At 35.3% G+C, this 24,631-nt stretch overlaps 2 protein-coding genes and 1 long non-coding RNA gene across 3 annotated transcripts; 2 read left to right on the forward strand and 1 right to left on the reverse strand.

The window, feature by feature from the left end:
* Window positions 1-1,905: 1,905 nt before the first annotated feature.
* On the forward strand, window positions 1,906-4,562 carry LOC112783837 (uncharacterized). Its single transcript, XR_003193624.2, has 4 exons — window positions 1,906-2,077; window positions 2,173-2,227; window positions 2,334-2,461; window positions 4,269-4,562. It is a non-coding gene; the product is annotated as an uncharacterized lncRNA (long non-coding RNA).
* A 2,375-nt stretch (window positions 4,563-6,937) lies between these two features.
* On the reverse strand, window positions 6,938-9,193 carry LOC112783063 (protein TRANSPARENT TESTA GLABRA 1). The gene has a single exon (XM_025825818.3). It carries the CDS (start codon window positions 8,252-8,254, stop codon window positions 7,223-7,225), a length of 1,032 nt encoding a protein of 343 aa, XP_025681603.1. The 5' UTR covers window positions 8,255-9,193; the 3' UTR covers window positions 6,938-7,222.
* Window positions 9,194-18,575: 9,382 nt separating this feature from the next.
* LOC112783590 (dehydrogenase/reductase SDR family member FEY) lies at window positions 18,576-23,621 on the forward strand. The gene is made up of 8 exons (XM_025826597.3): window positions 18,576-19,292; window positions 20,037-20,157; window positions 20,437-20,554; window positions 21,275-21,411; window positions 21,754-21,855; window positions 22,290-22,382; window positions 22,752-22,824; window positions 23,113-23,621. The coding sequence occupies exons 1-8, from the start codon at window positions 19,060-19,062 to the stop codon at window positions 23,370-23,372; spliced, it is 1,137 nt and encodes a 378-aa protein (XP_025682382.1). The 5' UTR covers window positions 18,576-19,059; the 3' UTR covers window positions 23,373-23,621.
* The last annotated feature ends 1,010 nt before the right edge of the window (window positions 23,622-24,631 follow it).

Genomic DNA, 24,631 nt, shown 5'->3' on the forward strand with positions numbered 1-24,631 from the left:
GTCCAAAAGGCCAAAATCGCATTGTGAACATAATACATATATATATTTCATTCTCTTAACACCAATAGAGTGTCGGTGGATACATACTTTAATTTCCATGTAAATATGTGTGCATCCTTCTTCTAAGATCGATATGAACTAAGATAATAATAGATTCTGACTATATAAAAATAACCATAAAAATATTTCTCTTTTCATTAACCCATGAAAATATCGAAAGTCCTCAGAAAATTGCTTCGGGTGTGTTTAGCAACTACATCAGAAAGTATAAAAATGCGTTTAAGTTTATTAAACGCCGTTTTTTTATATTTGGCAACTTTTATTCTCTGATCGCAGAAGTGATTTTGTATCTCAAAAGTCCATTCACTTGAAGCAAAAAATTATAACTTCTGCATTCACTCAACATACGCTTAGGTTTGTTGCTGATCATTGTTGATTTTTTGCATAATTTTTTTATCACCTTTAATACTTTTTTTTCATATTTAAAATTTTTATTAAATTTTTTATTGTAATTTTATTATAATATTATTATTATTAATTTTATTAAAAAAGACAAAATAAATAAAAGATTGATCATATATAACAATAGAGTCATAAATAATAAAATTTTATCATTCAAAATAATACTAAATAAAAAAAATACTAAAAGTATTAAAATAATTATTCTAATTTGTGTGTATTTTTATTATTCTAATTTTTTATAATATGTATTATTGTTCCTATTAGAAATGATAAATTAAATAAAAAATTAATAATAAATAATAATAAAAATATAACTAATAAAAAATTAGAATCTAAAATAATAATTAAAATATAACTAATATTAATTTTTATTATAATAGTAAAAAATTATAATATACTAAAATAGAGTACTATAAAAAAATATTATATAAAAAAGTATTAAAAGAAGTATAAAAAAATTAAATATACTTAAAAAAATAATATTATAATTTAATATTATATTTTTTTAATAATTAATTGATTATTTATCTAGAAGTGATTTTAACTAATATTATCCAAACAATATTTATTTTATCAAAATTAATTTTAATATAAAATTGCCAAACATAAATCATTTTGGCATAAACTCACTTCTATCCAAAATCAATTCTAGAAAATCACTTTCATCAAACTCCAGTTTCACCAACGTAAATCCAAACACACACTTCATGTCTTGGTTGTTTAGAGATTAATGAAAAAAAAGGTTTGATATATTCGTAAAAAAAAAAAAAAAATCCTTTGAGGAGATACACTGAATGAGAAGAAAAAAAAGACTACAGACGAGATAAAAAATCAAGTGCAAGGTAAAAGAAAGAGCGTTTTAATATGGTAGAAGTCTTTTTAAAAGATCAATTGGTAGTATATCGTGAAACAAAAATACATGATGAAAGAAAAAAAGTTCTTAAACATAAATCATTTAGAGAATTTGAAATACATGGAAGATTCAAGTTCAACAAAGTGCTTTCTGGATGACAAAAACACAGAAGAAGTCATTTAAAAAACTCAATTGGGGTTCCAACATGAAACTTTCAAAAATACAATAATAATAGATGATATTAATTGTAAGGGGACTCATGATATGATAGAAAAAGAATATATCTCGCATCCTTTAATTCTACCGAATTTTAAAGATGTTATCAGGAAAAGTTTACCTTAACTGAGTTTTCTGTAAAACCCACAAAATTAATAAATAATTAGCTAATAAATTAATTATTAATCAGAAAAAATAGAAAAGAAAATTGTATAGTTTAATGAGATAAAGCTAATTAAAATAAGAATTTTGACATTAATTTTAAAAGAATTGGCTCAAAATTGGGCCGAACGGACCAAACCGAACGAACCAAACCCGTATTGGCCCAAGACCCAATTCAATTCATTAAAGCACCTAAGAGCTCAGCTCTCTTTCCCTTCCCATATGAAAAACACGCTGAAACAGATTTGGGAAAGGGAAGAACAATGAGCACCAAACCAAACCCTTGCTCCATTTTGAATTCGCCATAACCTTCAATCCGGAGCTCCGATCGCAGTATTGTTTGCGGCCACGCGACGAGCTCTACAAAATCCAGTAACTAATTTGGTAAGAAATTCACATTTCAATTTCAGTTCTCTCCTCCCCAAATTTCAAAATTTTATGTGTAATTATGTTGAATTTTGCTTGATTTTGGTGTTTAGGTTCGAATTAACTTGCGGGTATCGTCGGGTTTAGCTCGCTTGAGCTGTGGGTCAGGTAAGCACCCTCAAACCCTTGGTATATATGTTGAATTGGTGAGCTTCATGTTGATTTTGTTGGTAATTATGATAATATATTGAAATTGATTGTTGGATGGAGCTAGTTTGAGAAATTGGAAGCTAGAGGGCTAACCTTGGAGGCCGGGTTTTTCTTGGTGAGGAGCTGGAATTTCAAAGCTTGAGGTGTGATATATAAGAGAGGTGCTCCAGGCTTATCGGGGAATCAGACAAGGTATAGTTTCGGTTTCTCGTAACTAAAATATAACATGTCGTGAAAACTTAGGTTAGTTGACCGTAGAATAAGAATTGAATTATTGATGATTGTGATGAATTGATATGCATAAGGATTAGTGAGTTTGAGGTTGTTGTTGGTGCTATATGTTGTGATATTGGTATTGTGTTTGATCGAGATAATTGGTGATATGTATGATAATAATAACGATGATGATGTATATTGAACTTGAATTGTTGGATATGGTAATGATAATGTATATATTGAAAATATTGTATTGAATTGAATGTGGAATGGTTGAGTTCATTGTTATTTGGCATGAGGAAGTTGATGGTGTTGATGATATATATATATATATATATATATATACGAGTTGTTGATATGGATTATGTTGTTGTTGGAAATGAATTATTATGTGGGAGTGATCATATTTGTGAAATTGATGTGATATGGAGTAGAATTGGTGCATTGAAGAATGTTGGGACTTGGTTTGATGTGGTTTGGGTAAGTTTTAAAAAGGGTTGGAATTGAACTGTTGTGAAAATTGAGGTTTAGCAATCTTTGGGAATTTTTGTGAAAAGTTAAATTTTGACCAAATTTTAGCAAGTTATAACTCGGCTTTCGGACCCCTAAACTTTTTCAAAATTATCTCACATGAAATTTGGGTCCGTGAAGTTTACACCGTTCGAAAAACGGATGAAAAATATTTTAAAACGAAAAAGTTATGCACGTTGAAAGTTCGGTGTGCAAAACTGAAATTTTGCAGCACTGAGCTAATTTGCCACCCTGCAGAATTCGCGTACGCAACCACCTGCACGTGACGTGGCTATTCCCTTCGGGTTTGGTGTCTCGCGTACGCGAGCAGGTGCATGCGTACGCGAGCAAGGAAAAACACACACACGCGTACGCGTGACCCACACGTACGCGAACCCCCTATTTTCAGCAAAGTGTATTTTATATTTTAAATCCGAATTTCGAACCTCTAAACCTCTATTTTCACTCTTTTAGCCCCTAAACCTTAGTTATATGTTGATTGATGAGAAGAAGTTAGGAAGGGGTGGTAACTTGGAAATGAAGAAAGCTTGAGACATGATGAATTATGTCTGAGAAGTGCAGAGATGTGATATACAAGTGATGAATGAGATATGATTGGGAATGAATGTGTGAATGATTTATAATGAATTTAAAAATGAGAATTCTTTGTGGGGTTCGTAGTGGTTTACCACTCATGTGTTTGTGTTGTTTTCCAATTGAAGATCTTGCGAGGTTCGTGGTAGTGTACTGCTCGTAATGGTGGGGTTCGTGGTGGTGTACTACCAACCGGTTTTCAAGAGGACGATATCCGAGTTAGCTACCGAATGTGTCGGGTACTGGCCAAGTAACCGACACGTGAGCTCATAGCCAGTAGGAAAAGCATGCATCATATGCATTTATGTGTCTTGTTTGGTTTTGTATTCTTGGGCTTGGTAATTGATATTCATGCTTAACTGCTATATGTTCTGTTTGCCATATCTATATCCTACTTGTATTTGCTTTGTTTGTATTTCTTGTCTGTGTACTAGAGCTTTGGAGGATTGGAGGAAAGGCAATGAAATTAGGGATTAAGTTAGAATTGGGATAAAATCAAGAATCCTTAGATACTTTACCTTATTTATGGTTTTAAATGTTAGTTTTAAGTTTGAATCTTTTGTCGGAAGTTTTAGGATTGCCTTCGACTTTTCCGGAACCTTATATGTTAGTTATGTAGGCACTGTTACGATGCTGAGAATCTCTGATTCTCACCCCATACATATTTTGTGGTCTTCAGATGCAGGATGTGAGGCACCTCACTAGACATACTGGGAGCTTCTGAAAGCGAAGATCTTTTGTGCTTTTGGGACTTTATTTTTGGTTATGTCATATATATGTAGATACTTATTATCTCCATTATATATGTATATTAAGTTTTATCCTTCTTAAAGGTTGATTTGGAGAAAATAAGTTCTATAAACTGTATTTTGGACATGTCTTTTGGGATTCTCTTATATATGTGTATATATGTATATATATGTTTTGACCGGTTTTAACTTCGCGAGGCGAGTCAGGAGATCTGTTATCTGTATCTTTGGAAATCTTTTCATATATGTGTGTGTGTGTGTGTGTGTGAATTACGCGAGTGATGTGCTTTTCTGTTTAACGCTTTTGTTTATATTTCCTTAAAAAGGCTCCTAGATAAAACCCTTTTTCACCTATATTATATATATGATTTTATTTTTAGAGGTTGTAATATCTCGCCACCTCGATTTTATGACTATAGCATAAGACTTTCCATGGTAGGGTGTTACATTTTCAATATAAGAGACCAACCCAAATGTTGATGAGAAGTGTGAGAAAGTGTGATGTGAAGGAGAAAGAAAAATATTCTTTTAGTAAGATCTTTTTTTTTTTTTTTTGGACAGGTAGTAAGATCAAAAGAGAGAAAAGTAAAAACATATAATAAAAAGGGGGAGTTGATAAAGAAAAGGATAAAACTAAGAGTGGGGTAACAAAAAAAAGAAGAATACAAAAGTGGAAAAAAGAACTAAACGGAAATTTAGAGAAGAAGTTAGTAAGAAAAGAAACAAGGCAGACTTTGAGGGAGAAGTTCCAAGTGCAAGTGAAGATGATGAGTCTGGAAGTGAAGCTACTAAAATATGAAGAATATGATTGCAACTTAATTTGACTTGTAATGAGGATGAGGCTATAGTAAGTTACATTAGGCAGGACATGCGCGGGAAAAATGAAATAGAAGATATAAGTATAACTACAAGAACCAGAAGAAGAAAAAGAGTAACACAACTATAGATATCAGAAGAAAGAAGTTCAACAAAAGAAAAATATGTTATAAGTCTTGTAGTGTCTTTCATATAGAATCGTGTTGTCTTACTTGTTATGGAGTCGTATTCTGTCTTGAACTGCAAGAACGTCAGGTATTGGTTGTGTTTGATAAAGAAGGTTTGTTTTAGAGCTATTTGTGCTGATGTATTACCATGTTTGGGTGTGTTAGTCTCTGTATGGCTTGTTTTTATTCAGTTTGAATGGTTGTGATCTTTTGATTTATAGTCTTGTATGCACGGAGTACTGACCTTATCTCTCCTTCGAGATCTAGAGTTTTACAAACGATACAAAAAAGACAAAGACTTCTTCATATCTGATATCTATGAGAAGTTGAATACAATAAGCCTTCAAGTCCAAATGAAACTTAGATCAAGCTAAGTCGCACATCCTCTGTTAAATGGTCGTTAAATTTAGGCCATTGAATGCCATTTTCTTGACCACTAAATATAACTGCGGACCTAATAAGTGCATTAGTGCAATTTACTCTTCAAATCGTTCTTTTTTTTGTCTTTTTCACTCCGAATCTGCGTCTGATCTGCCCATTATCAGTCTGTGCTCCATGCGCCTTCATAATATTATAAGCATAGTCCCTGATCATGTCCACAGCTGGATTCGGTCTTTGAAGTGGGGGCTTGAATATCTCCTTGTTCCGCCAATTCCATATCATCCAACATGTAACTAAAAAAAAATAGTTATGTAAGTAATCCAAATTTCCATTTTGGTGATTGGTTCCAAGGAAAGATTCCATCGGATCCAAATATCGAAGGGAGTTCTAAAAAAATTGACAATGTAGCTGGGGTGGATAAGTTGCACCCATATCCTTAACGCTGCCGCGCAGTCCCGCAACACATGCATCAAGTTCTGAGTTACCTTATTACATCTATGGCAATTTGGATTAGTACCAAACATTCTCGTCAAAACCGATGATGTTTAAATATTCAGACCACGCCCACCTTGGCACTTTGTTATGTTCTTCAATTAGCTGCCAATATTCTGTTTCTGTTCTACTATTAGATTATGTTCTCAACTCAAGCCATATTGTCACGGGTTTATGTTTATATGATCGTTGAGCCATTTATTAAAACTTTGCAGATTGCCATAATAATAGATGAAGACTCATTATTATAATCCATTTTATAAATATAACGAGTACAAAGTAATTAGTTTGCAATCTTATTCACACGTAATAACAATATAAACCGCAGGCCTTCATCTTGTTTCCTAGCTTTGATGAATTCATTCAATATTTGATCTGGGCGAAGAGTCGATTAGAGGTTCCACCCAAAAATGAAGCAAAGAATAAGAATAATATGATGCAATGCAAATGGGACTTGCCTAAAGCATTAGATGATTAGAAACAAGCTAAATGCAGAGAAAATTAACTCCATTTTTTTTGGTTAATCTAAGTCACTTTAATTTAACTGCCCTTTCAAAAAGCTTATGAACAGACCGAAATGTTTTGGCATTCAAGGAAGAAATGCCAATTCCGAGGTTCATTTTATAATTTTAGCCATAGCATCATCTCAAATTTTGCCATCACAAAAAGCTAGAAAATTATTCTTAGACTTGTCTCCAACAGTAATGATTACAACAATAATATATCAAGCACACTAAGAAGCCTTTTGAAACATTTCCATATATCATGGATATTAGTATTCTTCTTCCCCACAACTTCACTATCTTTAGAGGAACCAAATCCTACACAAAATGCAAGAAGGTAAAGCAGTTCGGTGCTAAGTGATTAAACACCTCTTCCACTATAATCGTCAGTACATTAACCAATATATCACAATTAACTAAGCATATACATAATCAAGTTTCCACTACAACGTGGTAATTGGGAGTCCATCCATCAGTTTTCAGTTATCTAAGCTAAATTCAATTATTGATTCCCCTGACCTCAGATCAAACCCTCAAAAGCTGCATCTTGTTGGCAAAAGCAATGGCGATCCAATCGGGCTGCGCCACGGACCACTGCAATTGATTAATCTCAGAAGCAGCAGAATACACAGACATTGGATCAATCCCATTAGGTCCAGCCACAGTAGGCAATTCCCAAATCAGAGCCTGAGCATCATCCCCAGCAGAACAAATGTGCCTAGAACTCTGCGGAGCCCAAGCAATTGCACTCACACTCCCACGGTGCCTCTCTAACTCCGCCACTGGCATCGTCGGAGACCTAATATCCAATATCACAACTTTATTACTGTCCATCAAGATGGTCGCCATGTACCTCAAATCCTGCTTGTTCCACGCCAAACGCAGCAATGGCGTATCGGGCTGGGGGCTCTCGTAGATGATTGTGGAGTGCTCCTTATCCCTCAAATCGAAGATTCGAACAGATCCATCAGCGGAAACCGAAGCGAAGACACGGGCTTCACCCCAAGCAATGTCGTAAACCTCTTTATCGTGCGCAATGAGCTGCGTTTCAACGACGCCCTTTTCGATGTCCCAGATTGTGCAGGTGGTGTCGATGCTTGAGGTTCCGATGCGTTTGGGATCGATGTCGTTCCAATCGAAGGAGGTGAGAGGGGCGCAAAACTCGCTGGTCTTGCTGTTGTTGAAGAGGGAAAGGGCCTCGACGGAGGATTCGCGGACCTCCCAGAGGCGGAGGTAGTCACCGGAGGTGGCGAGGAGGTCGACGGCGGAGTGGCGGAGAAGGGAGGAAGGGGTGGAGGGGTGGAACATGAGCTTTGTGGGAGGGTAAGGGTGGTCGAAGGAGAGAGAAGGGTTGGGCCTTAGGGTTAGGGTTTCGGGGTTGAAGGAGAGGATGTCAACGCGGTTTGTGTATTCTTCGATGAAGCTTCCGACGGCGATGCGTTGGTGGTTGGAAGAAGTGGAAGAGGAGGAGAGGGCCATGGCGTACAGAGGATAAGTGGAGTCATAGGTAGCGGAGTTATCGGATCGGAGCTGGGATTCTTGGGAAGAGTTGTCCATTTTCTCGGGAAAGTGAGGAAAAATTGAAGGGGTGTTTGTTTTGGAGTGGAGAGGTTAAGAGGTATCAGGTTCAGATGTGTGTTTGTAAGGACTGAGTGGCAACCGAAAAGTTAGGTGGTTCAGGAGAGTGGAAAATTCAGTGAGTCAAGGCCACCGCTCAAGACTGGAGAAGACGAAAATTAAATCTGAATATTATAATGATGGTGGGCTGGTCCTTCTCTAATGAAGACGAAGAAACAGGGTGAATCATGTGAATCATCAACTTGCAGTATTCGTTCTCATTCAATTCTTACTCGTCAAAGTCTTCATCACCACTCACCAGCGGGAAAAAACCAAAGATTTTTTTTTTTTTTTAATTTGAAGACATAATTTTTTGATTAATTAAAAATATAAAAATATTTTTTTAAATAAAAAAAGTATCTAATAAAAAAGAAAAAAAAAAGATAAATACTAAAATACATCTTTAATATTTTAATTTAAAAATATATAAATTATTAATTAATTAAAAATATAAAAATATTTTTGATTAAATTAAATGTGGCTGCCTCTGGCCTCTCTCCCATGGCACTGCCAATTTAGTTAGGATCTCCATTTTTTTTTTTTTCCTTCTGGTGTGTATTTTTAGTCTCCTCCTTTTTCTTTGTACTTGTATCAATACTATTATATGCTTATATCATATAATATAACTTTTTTTTTAGATATGATTATGAATTTTGCTGAGTTATTGAAATGATTTTTTTTTTGCTGAACTGAATTGAACTAAATTATTGAACTTTTTAATTGAATTTTGCTCCGTTATATTTTGTTCTAAATGATTTAAAATTAATTATTAAATTTTTGTTATTATTTTTTTTTTGAAATTAAATTATTAATTTTTGTTTAGGTCTTAACTTAATTGTTAAAATTTTCTTGTTCTAATTTTTTTTAACTACATTATTGAACCTTTGTTATGGTATTAAATTCAATTTTTGAATTTTTGTTCAATTTTTTTCTGAATAATAATGGTATTAAGTGAAGTTATTGTTCGTAAAAATTTGACTAGTAATCCAACTTTTCATTCAAAAAGTATAAGTAGAATTGTTAGTCAAAGACAGTTGCTAAAAAAACACTTTCAAGTAAAATTGACGTAGGATTGAAGAATGTGATTTCTGTTGAAAAAAATGAAAAGAAAATACAAATATAAATAATGTCATAAGATTTTTTTAGAAGTTCATAGATTAAAACACCATTTATAGCGAAAAGTCAAAGGACGTTAGGACTTATACAACTATTAGTGATGAAGAAAGTAAAATTTGAGATTTTTTTTTTTTTGAAACAAAGGAGCTCAACACCAAAGTGGAACAAAAAATCAATGGCAAAAATAAACTAACACAAACAAAAACCACCTAACAGCTTACAAAACAAAAACATATCCCATTGTCATCTTTGGCATTACCATCAACAACAAAAGGGATCTTTATACCTCCACTACTAGTAACTATGAAAAGACATGTCAAAGATATCTTCTACGCCTGTTTCTTTATTCTAAAATATCCTCCCGTTCTTTTCCATCCAAACGTTCTAAACTATGGCAAAAAAAAAAAAAAAAACAAATGAACCATTTTTCGCGCTCCTCCTTTCTAACGCTTGTGTCTGTCCAACTTTAAAAATGTTCCTTCACAGTACCAGGAAAAGGACCATTTCCTGTCAAAATGATCTAACCAAGTGCACCAAACCTGCTAAGTAAATTCACATCCAAGAAATAAGTGATGAACATTTTCAACATCTTTTTTCATAGAGCACACATATTATCCTCATGATTAACTATCCCAAACCGACATAATCTTTCTTTCGTATTCACCCTTCCTATCAAGACAAACTAAGCAAACAGCTCCACTCTTTGAGGAACTAAGCATTTCCAAATAGTCTTGGTGAAGCTATAACTTGTTACGTCCTCCGGGAGTGTTTCCTTGTGCAACACCTGCACAAATGAGTTAGTAGGAAAAACACCTTGTCTATCAAACTTCCACACAAGCGTATCCTCTCTGTTAGCCGCTAGTTTAACCAGCTTCAGAGTGTCATGTAACTGATTCATAAGTTTCAACTCCCATTGGAATAGTTCAAGTCTCCATTAGAAATTCCAAATCCACTCTATCCCATTCCATAACCCACAGACTCCAATGACAGATCCTTTTTGGATTGAAATCGAGAAGAGCCTTGGAAACCTATCTTTTAGAGCACCAACAATATAGTAAGACGTCCTCCCAGAATCGAGTTCTTCTACCATCACCAGCCTCCATGGTCAGCCCAGTGATCATCTTCTCTTTTACATGTTGCTCCTTAATCTGTAACTAACAGATATCCTTCCATGGACCTCCTCTAGTAGGTAATGTCTAGGTGGATAGTAGCTCATTAGGATTGAAATTATTACAAGAGCATACCACCTTCTTTACCAATCTTACCAAGTTTCTATTCACATTACATAATCCTCAACTCCAATGATCAATTGTATCACACTAAAACAATTTTCCACCCAACACAATAATCAATCATCATTATATCGGTAACAATCATCATAATCAATCTCATTCAATCTCAATCTCAAACTTCAATATCATTTATCAATATCAACAACACAATTCATTAAAATAATCAAAATCATCAAATCATCATACATCCTTATTCAACAATCTCAACAACCAATTCAATCCAAATCTATCCTATGGGTCACTAGACTAAGTGTCCAGAAATATTATATATTACATAGAGAAAATCGAAACCATACCTTAGCCGATTCCCAATATGCACTGAATCACCAAGTTGAATCCAACTCAAGCCTCCAATCACCAACAATCAATCCAAAGCTGCAATTAAATGCCAACAATCACAACTTCAAGCTATATACACATAATTCATAACCAATCAACCTAGGGTTCATCATAATCATAATTTCACAAGGGTTGAGAATAAACTCACCTTACCCAATATTGATTGGGTCAAACCCAATAAAAACTAAAGGCTAGAGTGTACCTAAACACCCAAAATTATAAAATTTCACTCAATACAAAACCCAAATTTCGAATTTATGAAAGGAAATTCTGAGGGGGAATTCATGATTTTTTTACTAGTTTCTTGGATGAGTTTTGTAGAGCTCTTCGTGGTGATCGTGTGGCCACAAACGGTACGTCGATTGGAGCTTCGTAGCTCAAGTTACAAGCAATTGAAGAAGAGGATGAATAGTGAAATCCCTCTTCATCAATGCAGCTATTAGGGTTGTGTGCAAGTGTATTATGAGACTGAATTGGGTCTAATTGTGTGTTTATATATGTTGGGCTTGGGCCCAACTTGGGTCCGGTCCAATCCGTTAGCATTTTTGGTCCGTTTGGCCCAATTTCGGGCCAAACTTTTAAAATTAGTGCCTGATTTTTAACTTTAATTTATTTCCTAACTTTTTCTACTATTTTTATCATTCTCGCACAGTACGGGACAGACTTAAGCTGGTATTGCCGGTTAATTTACCGGTACGCATTTTTACGCAATTTTTCGAAGAAAATTATATTTTCCAACTCAGAAAAGCCTACTGAGTCCAAATATCATATTTATATTTTCTAATTAATATTCTACAATTTTGAATCTATTCCGGATAGTTAAATTATTATTATTTTACGTTAATTAATTCACGGTTCTTACATTCTCCCTACCAAATAAGAAATTTTGTCCTTAAAATTTGGTTTACCCATCATCATCATTAAATGTTCCCTCAACTTAAATCTACCTCTTACTATGCTTCTTTTCATCCCTCCATGTCAGCTCAAATCTCTTTTGTACATCTTTTATTCTTATTTATAACGTCATATCTTAACCGAATTCAAGCCTACGCCGTACTCATTCTTCTCACTCTTAGCTCCCTTCAATCAACCTCAATACAACATTAGCATTTCAATTCAATTACACCTATAATCATCTCCAAAACCTGCTCTAATTCAATATAATCTTACAGCCATAATTAAACTTAGTTTTTTTAGAAATCCTTACTTATCATAACCTACTAAACTCTTCAAGTATTCAAACCTAAGATATATTTAGTCACCATTTTACTACCTCTATTCCCAACTATCATGTTCCATTGCATTCCACAAGCTTCTGCTGCGCCACTCTAATTTTTCTGGCACTAATTAATTAACTAATCTAATTATTCAGTCAAGTCATGCATTATTATCGGATTACAAAACCTAAGCTTACTTCTGAACTTTCTCAACTTGACCCAAACCCTAAACCCTAAACTTTTAAAATTAGCGCCTGGTTTTTAACTTTAATTTATTTCCTAAGTTTTTCTACTGTTTTTATCATTCTCGGACAGTACGGGACAGACTTTAGCCGGTACTGCCGGTTAATTTACCGGTACGCCTTTTTACGCAATTTTCCGAAGAAAATTACATTTTCCAACTCAGAAAAATCTATTGAGTCCAAATATCATATTAATATTCTAAAATTTTAAACCTATTTCGGGTAATTAAATTATTATTGTTTTACGTTAATTAATCGGTTAATTAATTTGCGGTTCTTACATCTTTAGACATGGTAACAATTCTACCACTTCTTAATCGCATGCACCAAATATCAACACTGCATGCATAATGTAATAGTTGAAAACAACAAATTTTGACACAATTAAATTTTCAAACTGTCCCACCGAGCGTGCCAATTTGTTTTGTCAATTTTTAGCAAATCGATGGTGGTTCGATATCTAATCGTCTGGGAGCGAAACCTACTCCTCTTTATGAGTACCAGTTTTATTTGCATCAAAATCCATACCTTTGACAATGACGAAGAAGAAGGAACTAAGTTTTAGCAGAAATTCAAAATGAACAATAAAACTTAAATGACTTGAATAAAAAGAAAATTAAATTATAAAAAGGAAAAGTGTTTGGAAAAATAAAGGACAAATTAAAAGGTAAAGACTGAAAAGGGTAAAAGTTGCTAAATTTAAAGAAAAGGAAAGGACTTTGCAAAGAAGATAAATTGCATAGAAAGAAAGTTACAAGGAATTTAAATGAAAAGTAAAGACATGGAAGGAATTCTTCAAAGAAAAAGACTCTTGACTAACTCAGAAAGTCCCTAGAGATGTGAGTGAGTGTGAGTCTTTTCTCTGAAAAGATTTCAACTCTTTCTTTATCTGCGTCTTGTCAATTTATAGGCCAATCTGTCCAATTATTTACTGATACGACATTCTAGCAGCTAGCTTTGCTAAATAACTGTTCGCGCACTTTATAGATTGAAACTTTGCCTTCGATTCAGTTTTCTGACCACCACTTCGACACTATTTCCCACGTGCATCAATCTGTTCCCACTCTTTGTACAATGTGAATAACTGCCATCAATTTTATTCACTTATCACTCTTCTCCGATAAGACTTATCTATGTTCTTCGAAAATTACTTATCGAGCCTTGACCTCGATGTCTCAAGACCTGCTGACCTCTTCTTCGATGTTAGAAATAAGAGACTAAACTAGAGAAAGGATTTGTGTATTATTGAGTTATGTGAAAAGTACAATGTACAAGGGGTATATATAACCGCTAGAAGAATCAAAGTCATAAAAACATAGAATCCTACAATTAATATACAGATATGCTATATAAATATAAATGATACTAATTGATCTAAATTGATTCTAATGATTCTCTAACATCCACCTCAAACTCAAGTGGGAGCTAAGGATACCATCTTGAGTTTGGATAACAGGGTCCAGAAACAAGTTGGATGATGAGATTTTGTGAAGATGTCAGCAGTTTGATTCAGTGTTCCAACAACAATGAGACGAAGAGCATCAATAAGAATATGTTGCCGAACAAAGTGACAATCAATCTCAATATATTTGGTGCGTTCATGAAACACATCATTATGGGCAATCAAAATAGCATTATGGTTGTCACAAAAAATATCAGTAGGGGATGGCTGAGGAGCACCCAAATCTTCGAGAAGCCAATGGATCGAGACAACCTCAGCAGTGGTGTCAACGAGAGCACGGTACTCAGCTTCTATGCTTGATCGAGCAGTGAATATTTGCTTCTTAGCATGCCAAGAAATGAGAGCATCGCCAAGAAACAAACAGTAACCAGTAGTAGAATGCCGATCAGTGGGATCACCAGCCCAATCAGCATTGGAGTATGCCTAAAGAGACAAAAATGAATGGGTAGAAAAATAAAGGCCATGAAATAGGGTGCCTTTGATGTAGCGAAGAATGTGAAGAACTGCCGCATAGTGAGTAGTACGAGGAACTGACAAGAACTGGATAAGAACATGAATTGGATAGGCGATGTCGGGTCAGGTGACAGTTAAGTAGACTAGACCTCCAACTAACTGTCGATAGAGAGAGTAGGATTATCCAAAATAATGCCATCCATAGGGGTAAATCGAATATTAGGCTCAAGGAGAGTAGACTCAATGCAACTATTGGTAATCCTAGCGCGAGCAAGAAGATCTGAAGCATACTTAGTTTGAGAGAGATAGATGCCATCATCTGTAAATATGACCTTGAGACCAAGAAAATAGCTAAGAGAACTAAGATCTTTCATCTCAAAGGTACGGTGAAGGAAGGCTTTGAGATCAGATATACCATCAACATCATCTCCAGTAATGATCATGTCATCAACATACAAAAGTAGAAGAACAACTCCACGTTCACTTTTACGAATAAAAAACGCATTCTCATGAGGGCTGCAAGTGAAATCGAGATTGCAGATAGTGGTGCTGAACTTGTCAAACCATTCACGAGGAGCTTGCTTAAGACCATAAAGTGCCTTGCGAAGGAGACAGACTTTGCTAGAAAGACAAGGATAACCTGGAGGTGGTTTCATATAGACCTTCCTTTTCAAATCTCCATTAAAAAATGTATTCTTCACGTTTATCTTACTGAGAGACCATTTTTTCGCTGCAGCAATGGCAAAAAGAGCTCAAACAGATGTGAGATGAGCAACAGGAGCAAAAGTCTCTTCATAGTCAATACCATACTCTTGCGTACAACCTTGAGCAACTAAGCATACCTTATAACGGTCAATAGAGCCATCAGAGCGGGTCTTGATCTTGTATACCCATCTACTGCCCATAATTTCCTGATTAGGAGGAGGATCAACCAAATTCCAAGTGTGTGCTTTTTCAAGTGCCTGTATTTCTTCCTGCATTTCTTGTTGCCAATTTGGATTTGTGGAGGCTTCTTTGAATGACTTAGGTTCATATTGATGAAGAATAGTAGAAAAGCAATGATAATCAAGAAGATGAGGAGGTGGATTTCTTACCCTAGAAGAACGAGTGGAAGGAGGAGGCATAACGGTAGGAGTAGGATTATCGTCCAGTCTGGAATCATCAGTAGATGGAGAAGGCGGAAGAGCAGAAGGCTGTAGAGAGTGACCCGAGATAGAACCTGTAGAATCATCACTAGAAAAAAGGTCAACATTGGGTTTAGTAAAGAAAGGTGACTGAGTAGGAGGAATGGACTCAAAGGAGGAAAATTGAGAAAACATGTGATGCTCCTAGAAATCAACATGACGAGATATACGAATGCGTTTAGAGAGAGGATCCCAACAATGATAACCCTTATGTTCAGTGTCATAACCAAGAAAATAACACATGCGAGCCCGAGGTTCAACTTTACTGTGTTCATGAGGTTGAAGAAGAACGAAACAGACACAACTGAATACTCGAAGAGAACTGTAATTTGGAGAGGTATGAAAAAGACGCTCAAAATGAGTAACGTTACCAAGAACAGAAGAAGGAAGTCTATTGATAAAATGAACAGCAGTAATAACAGCTTCACTCCAAGTACGCTCAGGACATAAAGAAGAAAGAAGCATTGCACGAACAGAGTCAAGAATGTGACGGTGTTTGCGTTCAGCTCGGCCATTTTGTTGAGACGTACCAGGACAAGAAAGCTCAGACAAAGTACCCTGTTCTTCAAGAAAGGTTAAAAGTTTGGAATCACGATATTCCATAGCATTATCGCATTGAAAAACCTTAATGACCTTGGAGAACTGAGTTTTCATCATAGTGGCAAAGTTAATATAAATCTGAGGTAACCCATGGTGATTAGTCATCAAATAAACCCAAGTAAAGTGTGAATAATCATCAATGAAAATGACAAAGTATCAAGCTCCTCCCATAGAAGCGGTGGGAGTGGGGACCCAAACATCAGAATGGATAAGATCAAAAGGAGAGCAAGCAAGAGAGGAATTATTATGAAAAGATAAAGCAAGTTGTTTGACAGTTTGACAAGAAATGTAATAAAAAGACTCATTAGGAACCTGACCCAAAATACTCTGAGACACAAGAGGACGCAATTTTCTTAAGGAGCTGTGAGTAAGATGTTGATGCCATAAGTGAAGGGTAGATTGAGAAGAAGCAGCACAGATATTTGGTACAGGAGGAATATGAAGATTCTCGAGTTCAAATAACCTTCCGACCTTACGTCCAGTCCTGATGATTTGTCTCGTCCGACGATCCTGTACATGACAACCAGAATTAGAAAATGTGACATCAAAATCCAAATCAACAAGTTGACCAACAGAAATAAGATTAAAGTTCAATTTGCGAATATAATAAATATCAGGGAGATTAAGAGTTGACTGGGAGATAGAACCCTTGTGTGTTGCGTCCAAGAGGGAACCATTAGTAGTATTGACAGAAGGTGCATTTGTAGTGGTAGACAGAGACAAGAAAAGATTACGCAATGAAGACTTGTGATTAAAGCAACCCGAGTCAAAATACCAGTTAGAATTACCTGGAGGAGTCAAAAAAATAGCAGGGGTATTACCAGAAAGGGAGAGAAGATGCTGAAGAAGAGACGCAATATCAGTGAGAGAGACAGGAGACGAGTTGAGAGGAGCAGAGGTGGTCAATTCAGTAGTAGCAGCAACAGCAGAAGTAGGCATAATCTCAGGGAAGTTGAGACGAGAATGATACTTGAGTTGATTAGGACGTGGTGGACGAATAGGACATGTAGTAATCAATGTCCCGAGAGCTTGCAATAATGGCAGAACAGTTGTGAACAATGGTAACTAATGTGACCTTTTTGGTGGCATGTGCGACATTCAACAGAAGAACAGTCGGAGAAGAGGTGCTCGGAGCTGTTACAGTGTTGACAGAATTTACCCTTTCTGTCAGTGGCAGCAAAAACATCTGACTTTTCCATAATATGAGACACAAAGATCAAAGAGAGGAGAGAAAATTGCAATTTCGGAGCAAAAAATGAGAAATCAGAGTACAGAATCAGAAAGAGCTCACCAAAAAATCTTAGGAAGGGTGCCATTGTCTGCCATGTCAGCAGCCACGTCAGCCAAGAGGGACACGTGACAGCATCGGAAGGAAACACATCAGCGACACGTGGTAGCGTCTGAATGGAGGAAGGAAGCACGCAGGTCAGCCAATCGGACCGGATCGGGTCCAGGCGCGGGTGGTCGGGTCGGCACGGAACAGCTGCAAGGCGACACGTGGATGGCTTTCGACCGTTTGATCGAAGGCACAATCTGACAGCTGAAGATGAATCTAGAAAGAAGATGAACCTGGTGGCGGTAGCGTCTTGTGGCGGCGCGTGAAGGCGCATCCAGCGGCGGATGGCGGCAATTTTGGTGGCGTTGGAATCACGACGACAAGACGAACACGGTGGTTACGAGGGTGACGAACCAAAGCGTTGAAAAGTGAACGAAAAATGAGGCCAAAGAACACTGCCGGAAAAGAAAAAACAACAGGGCTATGAACTAATTTTCATGGGGAAAAAACCTATGTTCTTGATACCATCTTAGAAATAAGAGACTAAACTGGAGAAATGATTTGTGTATTATTGAGTTGTATGAAAAGTACAATGTACAAGGGATATATATAGCAGCTAGAAGAATCAAAGTCATAAAAACATAGAATCCTATAATTAATATACATATATGCTATATAAATATAAATGATACTAATTAATCTAAATTGATTCTAATGATTCTCTAACATTCGACATGGTTGACCTCCGTTGAGTCTGCCTCTTGCCTCTTCGATTTTCACACTTGAGTCAATCGACTAATAGAGAGTATCTAACGGAGTACCTAATTGGCTCCAATTCAAAGTTAATTGTAATATGTATTTGGAGGTTGATCGAAATATTATTTTAACACTTGATAATGATCGAAGTCTAAATTTATCGAACATTGACTTGCCAAAAAATTCAATAACATCTTTATCAAAAATATTATTTTTCGATATAACAATAATAAAATTCAGAAACATTCTTATTGAACGCCAAAATATTTCAAATGCATTCTTAGTAATTTATCTTTACAATATTATTTTTATTTTTTTATAGTTAATTTTATCAAGGTTTAAATTTTTAGTGGTGCAGCTCTTAACCAAACAGGTAAATCTACCATTTGTCGGAGGTGCATTTAAGCTTAAGGATTTGTTTGGTTGAGGAACAAAAATGAGGTGAAATTTGACAAGGTGAGTTTCATGTGTGTATTTAGTTATTTACTCATTCTTCTCGTCAATAAAAATCTTCATTCTTCACCCTACTTTTTACCTTCAACCAAACATAGCCTAAGGGTCTGATACATGTTACACAAAATTATAGTTTTGTAAGTCACACGAAATATGATTCGGCCGTAAATAGACCCAAGCCCAATTCCTAACGAGTGGCGGAACTCAGTGTCTCTCTCTTTCTCTGAGCGCTGTCTGTCTGACTAACTGTTACAGTTCCATTGATTCTCCCTCCACTCCATTTTACACCATACTAATCATTTCCGTACACACACCCTCTCTCTCTCTCTCTCTCTCAGAGAGATCTCTGAGAAACATGGGAACGGAGGATGAAGCAGCGCCGCCGTCGTCGTCATCGTCGGTGAAGAAGAAGAAACAGGGTTTGGGGTGGATAGAATGGATCAGAGGCTGGATGGTGGTGGTTCAGGAGATGCTATTTCAGCGGATCATGGCTTCCCACTTGCACAACCCTATGCCACTTCCTCCCATCAACGACCTCACCTGCATTGTCACCGGATCCACCAGCGGCATTGGCTGTGAAATCGCAAGGTTGCCCTTCCTCCTCTCTTTTAAAACTCTCCAATTTTGTTGTGTCATTATGACTAAAGTTGTAATTTTCGGAAATGGATGTGTTGTTTTTGAGCAAGAATTATTGGCAGTTTTGGAAGCAAAAAATATGAACAAGTACTAGTGGTTGTCATTATTCATTTCATTGAATGAAGTACTGTGCTGGTAGCCATTAATTGATATGAACTAGTTCAATAGAAATTAAATATATGTAGTAGCTATATGACCCACTTGCCAAGTAATTATCAAACATATTACATTTTTTTTTTTTTTGGTTGTGTTTTTTGTTTCTCTTGACTTTTCTGCTTTACATTACATTAACCATTACATACATTAACTATGTGCGTGTTTCCCTCCTTCCTACTTGGTTAACCTGCAATGGTTGTATTTAAGATTTCACATAACATGGTAAAATAGAAAAGGTAAAATTGTGGAACTAAGAGTGGAGTTGGTGTTGCTGTTGAAAGAATGTGGAGAAAGGAGCAATTTTGAGAATTGGCATAGATCTATGATATTTAAACGTAGAAAAAATGGGAGACCCTTAACACCCACTTTCTACTTTTTCTATTTCTATCAGTCATTTAACACTTTTTGGTTTCTTTTATAATTTTTTTTATCCCTTATGTGCACAATCATTTTTCTGCTATTTAAGCTCTGAAAGGCGGCATGCCAACTTTTTTTTTCTTTAGAAAAAATGTTTTGTGTTTATTCTTGCTCATCATGCAGGCAATTGGCACAAGCAGGGGCTCATGTTGTTATGGCTGTTAGGAACACAAAGGCAGCTCAAGAGTTGATACAGAAGTGGCAGATTGACTCTGAAGGGTTTTGTATTGCTCTCAATGTTGAGGTAATTCAATATATGTATTTGTCATTGTGGTGTGCGGAAAGTCAAATTCACAATCTGGGATATTGAGCATGCTTTGATTTTTTTTACATGAATATATGATATGTGGAATTATTTCTTGTTGGTCACTGTGTTTCGAACTTTGATAGGGTATTTTGATTTCAGCAAAGCTATTTAAGAAATGTTCAAGAGTGGGATTATGTTTGAAAATCTGTTTTGAATGTAAAAAACAAAGTAACACATTTACTTCTGATCATTGACATTTGGTTTTGGCTTAACTAGGTGATGCAAGTTGATCTTCTCTCATTGGATTCTGTTGCAAGGTTTGCTGAAGCTTGGAATGCTCGCTCAGTTCCCGTGAATGCTCTCATTAACAATGCTGGAATCTTTTCCATTGGAGGTTGGTATTTCTGTTGTAATAATATGCTGAATTTTGGCATTTATTATCTTTTGCGCATCATTCATAAACAGAGACAGAACTTTCTAGGTTCTCTACTTTGTGATTTGTGAATTGTAAACGTGACTGTAATTTGGTGTCACATGTTATAAGTATATTTAGTTTTGAGGCTGAAATAAGGTTTTGGTCCTTATAAATGTGTAAAGTTTGTTTTCGTCTCTATACATTCTTTTTAGTCCAACATTTCAAAAACATTTGTTTTCAGTTGCTATAAATATTTCATTTTGATAAAGGTGCCAACGTAGTATAGAATATTTGGTTTTGGTTCCCTGGAAAATTGCGATAAATTGATTTTAGGAAGTCCAAACTATTATTTGTTAAACTAAATTATTACAATTGTTTAGGGAAGTAAAAGAAATATATTCTCTGGTGCAACCAGAAGCCAACAAAACAATGGTAGGGACTTAAAAACCAAAGATATTTAGAAACTTTGGTCATGAACTCAAAAAGAAAAGTTTATAGGTCCTAAGGCAAAAATTTGGAATTTTTTAAGAACCAAAATCTTATCTAAGCAGGCTTTTTATCATCTTTGCTGTGACAAACTTACCATGCTTAAGGTATTGATAAATGCCTTCAATGATTCCACAACAACAACAATAGAGGTTTCAGAGATTCTAATTAAAGAAAAAATACCTAACAAGCTGCTTTTTTATCCTTATTCAGAGCCACAAAAGTTTTCGAAAGATGGTTACGAAGAACACTTGCAAGTGAATCATCTTGCTCCTGCTTTGCTCTCAGTACTTCTTTTGCCATCACTTATGCGGGGTTCTCCTAGTAGGATTGTGAATGTGAATTCTGTTGTAAGTCTCTTGCCATCTGAATGCAAATATGTATATAGGATGCAACTTGACAGTTGAGATAGCAAAGTTTCCCATCTATTTTTAATGAAAATATGTTTATTTTTCTACTGTTTACATTGAGGAACAGACAAAAGAAAAAACTTTTCCTAAATTCTATTTGATAGATTAAGCTTTTGTCTTGTGCTTGGATCTTATCAGAGTTTAGTCAATAGTGAATTTTGTTATTCCTAGGATGTTGACAATCTTATTTTGTGACAGACTATTGTCTTCTCTTTAAACATCCTTTCTACTCATAAATCTTAGACAGATTTGTCTTTCCATTCCTTTCCTTATTTTCTGTAGATGCATTACGTTGGCTTTGTTGACCCTGAAGACATGAATGTTACGTCTGGTAAAAGGAAATATTCTAGTTTTATTGGGTACACAAGCAGCAAGCTTGCAGAGGTAGACTTCCCTTCCCTTTTGAAGTTTTGAAAAACTAGATCTACATCTGTATGCCCTTAATCTAGGTGAGGATGTTTCTGCGTGCTGCATCTGTATTCAAATTGGTTCATCGGTTGTTACAGTATTAATGAGTATTAAGGAAAGAGACCTTTGGATACATTTATTTGTGCACTACCCTGTACTTTGTTGATGTGATTCTCAAATGGTTTTCTTTCATGCACTAAACGGTTTTAGCATTTTGGTTTATTAGGTAGCTTTTGTATAATTGCATCTCATCCATGTTTGGTTTCAATAGTGAATCCTTGAATATTAGAGCCACCATTACAGTGTAATCATCGATTGTACTTAATTATACTTTTCCCTTTTCCCTTTTTTACTGTTTTCTAAAAGATAATGAGTAAAAGTTGAAACAGGAGTTCTTGACTCTCTTGCAGGTAATGTTTAGTAGTGTTCTTCATAAACGAATCCCTGCTGAAGCTGGCATTGGTGTAGTGTGTGTATCACCTGGAATTGTCCAGACCAATGTTGTAAGTCTTCTGAAGAATTTATATCTGTTTCAGAGTAGGATACATATACGACTTTACTGCTTAACTATTCTTACCTATGTTTTTATATTCTGATGAATAATTCTCTATTCGGGTGAAATTTACTTCTGGTAAAGAAAACTCTTTAGTTGTTATTTTTGCAAATAGAGTTATCTCCTGTGATAGATGGGGCAAGTTTGGTACACACTAAACTTCATGGCTGATATTATGGAGTAATTGTGATTTCTTATTAAAATAGCCGGCTTTAGATCTTGAGACCTATTAATTTTCCTTTTGCTATGGTGGGGGGTATCTGTAGTCATTGTCTCTTTTGTTAAATTGCTTTATTCCAACTTTGTGTGATGCATGCAGGCAAGGGATCTTCCAAAAATTGTTCAAGCTGCTTATCGTTTGATACCTTACTTTATCTTTAATGCTCAAGAAGGTGAGTTCATCCATGTGTTCATGCAAGAAGTAATCAACAGTATTGAGTTTTTCAGACACTATTGTCGCCACTTCCCATATGTTTCAGATTTGAGATGAGATGTGGCTGCATTAAAAGGAGCTTCCATTCTGTTTCGTTACCTATTTAGACTAACATTCTTTGACCTTAAAATTAAAATACATCCATCTTTGTCTTGTATTACTGAAATGTGATCCACTGTTTACAATCAAACTAGCCAAGCGGTTGATGGAATATTTTCGTAGAACCAATTATTTGTTGCAAATGCAGGTTCCCGGAGTGCACTTTTTGCTGCCACAGATCCTTCAGTTTCAGAGTATTGTGAAATGCTGAGATCAGATGAGTGGCCCGTTTGTGCTTTTATTTCTCAAGATTGCCGTCCGGCAAATCCATCAGAAGAGTCGCATGAAGTTCAAACGCAATACGAAGTATGGGAGAAGACCTTGGAGATGATTGGCCTTCCTTCAGATGCCGTCGAGAGGCTTATAGAGGGACAGGAAGTCAAATGCCGTTATGGACAACAGCAGTAGTGACCTAAAGTGTATTCCACGCGCCGCAGCCAAATGTCATGTGAGGGCAGCAGTTTATTATTTATAGCAAGTGATGAGCATTACTTATAAACAGGTGTTTATATGTTTTAGCTTATTACCTAACATATTGATGGTCATGTTCAGGAGTAAGAACAAATTAAATTAGCACTATAGAGGCTTAGTGATTTCATAAATCATTGCATTTAAGTTCTTGTTGAATTTAGTTGAATACAAAAGTAATTTTCTCTACTTGGCACCTTCTACTTATAGGAGGATTTTAGATCGACTTGAATTTGTTGCTGATCAAATTGTGTCCAAAAATAAATAAATAAATACCCAAACTGATATCTAAGGAATTTTAAATAGGATATTTTGGTTCCAACGAATTTTTATCCTCTCAAAGTCTTTAAGTTTGTTTTTATCCTCTAAAAGTCTTCAAGAATTATTTCTGTTGGACAGATTGATTTTTGAATCATTTTGAATTATTACTTTGTTTTAGAGTGTATTTTTTGAGAACCTAATTGTTTTATAATAAAATTTATTAGGGGCTTTTTTATTCATTATGTATATTGAAAAAATGATTCAAAGTGATTGAGAGATTAATTTGTCTTATCAGAGTAATTTTAAATGTTTTTTGGGAATAAAAATTTGTTAGAGACTAAAGTATCTAATTTAAAACTTTATCAGAGACTAAGTTGAGTATTCACTTGAAAAAAGCACCATGTCATGTGTGGCTTTTCTTTAATTTAAATTAAAAATTACTTTATCTATCAAATTTAAATTAGAAAAGCACCATATCGTTTTCATAGTGCTAATTATTATAATATAGCGCTCTCCGTATAAAATGCATCATGTACTTGAGAGTTAACCAAATTCTGCATTTCTTAGATATTAAACTCTGCTCTTCTCTATAGCACATCACTAACAGAATTCTTTTTCATTAGACAATTTCCGGAATCAAACGAGTCTTCACAAATCGTGCTCTTATTTTATTTATTTGCAATTTTTATACCCTGAATTTATGTGTTTAATAAATAAGCGAGACATTCCTCCAATACTACTTTGTCTCACATTCGAATGGCAGAAGAATAAGGCTCCCCATACATGTTAGTATATAATAATAACAGCAAAAAACAACTAATAATGCAAATTAAAGGATGTGATGTTAATAACATATGGCTAGGTCATTTGTTCACTTTTTAATCTCGTTTGCTAACACAATGTCATGGGTGTGGATGTGATGCTTATTGTGGTTTTCA

The sequence above is a fragment of the Arachis hypogaea genome, chromosome 20 (genome assembly GCF_003086295.3).
Source record: "Arachis hypogaea cultivar Tifrunner chromosome 20, arahy.Tifrunner.gnm2.J5K5, whole genome shotgun sequence".
Taxonomy (NCBI): Eukaryota; Viridiplantae; Streptophyta; class Magnoliopsida; order Fabales; family Fabaceae; genus Arachis; species Arachis hypogaea.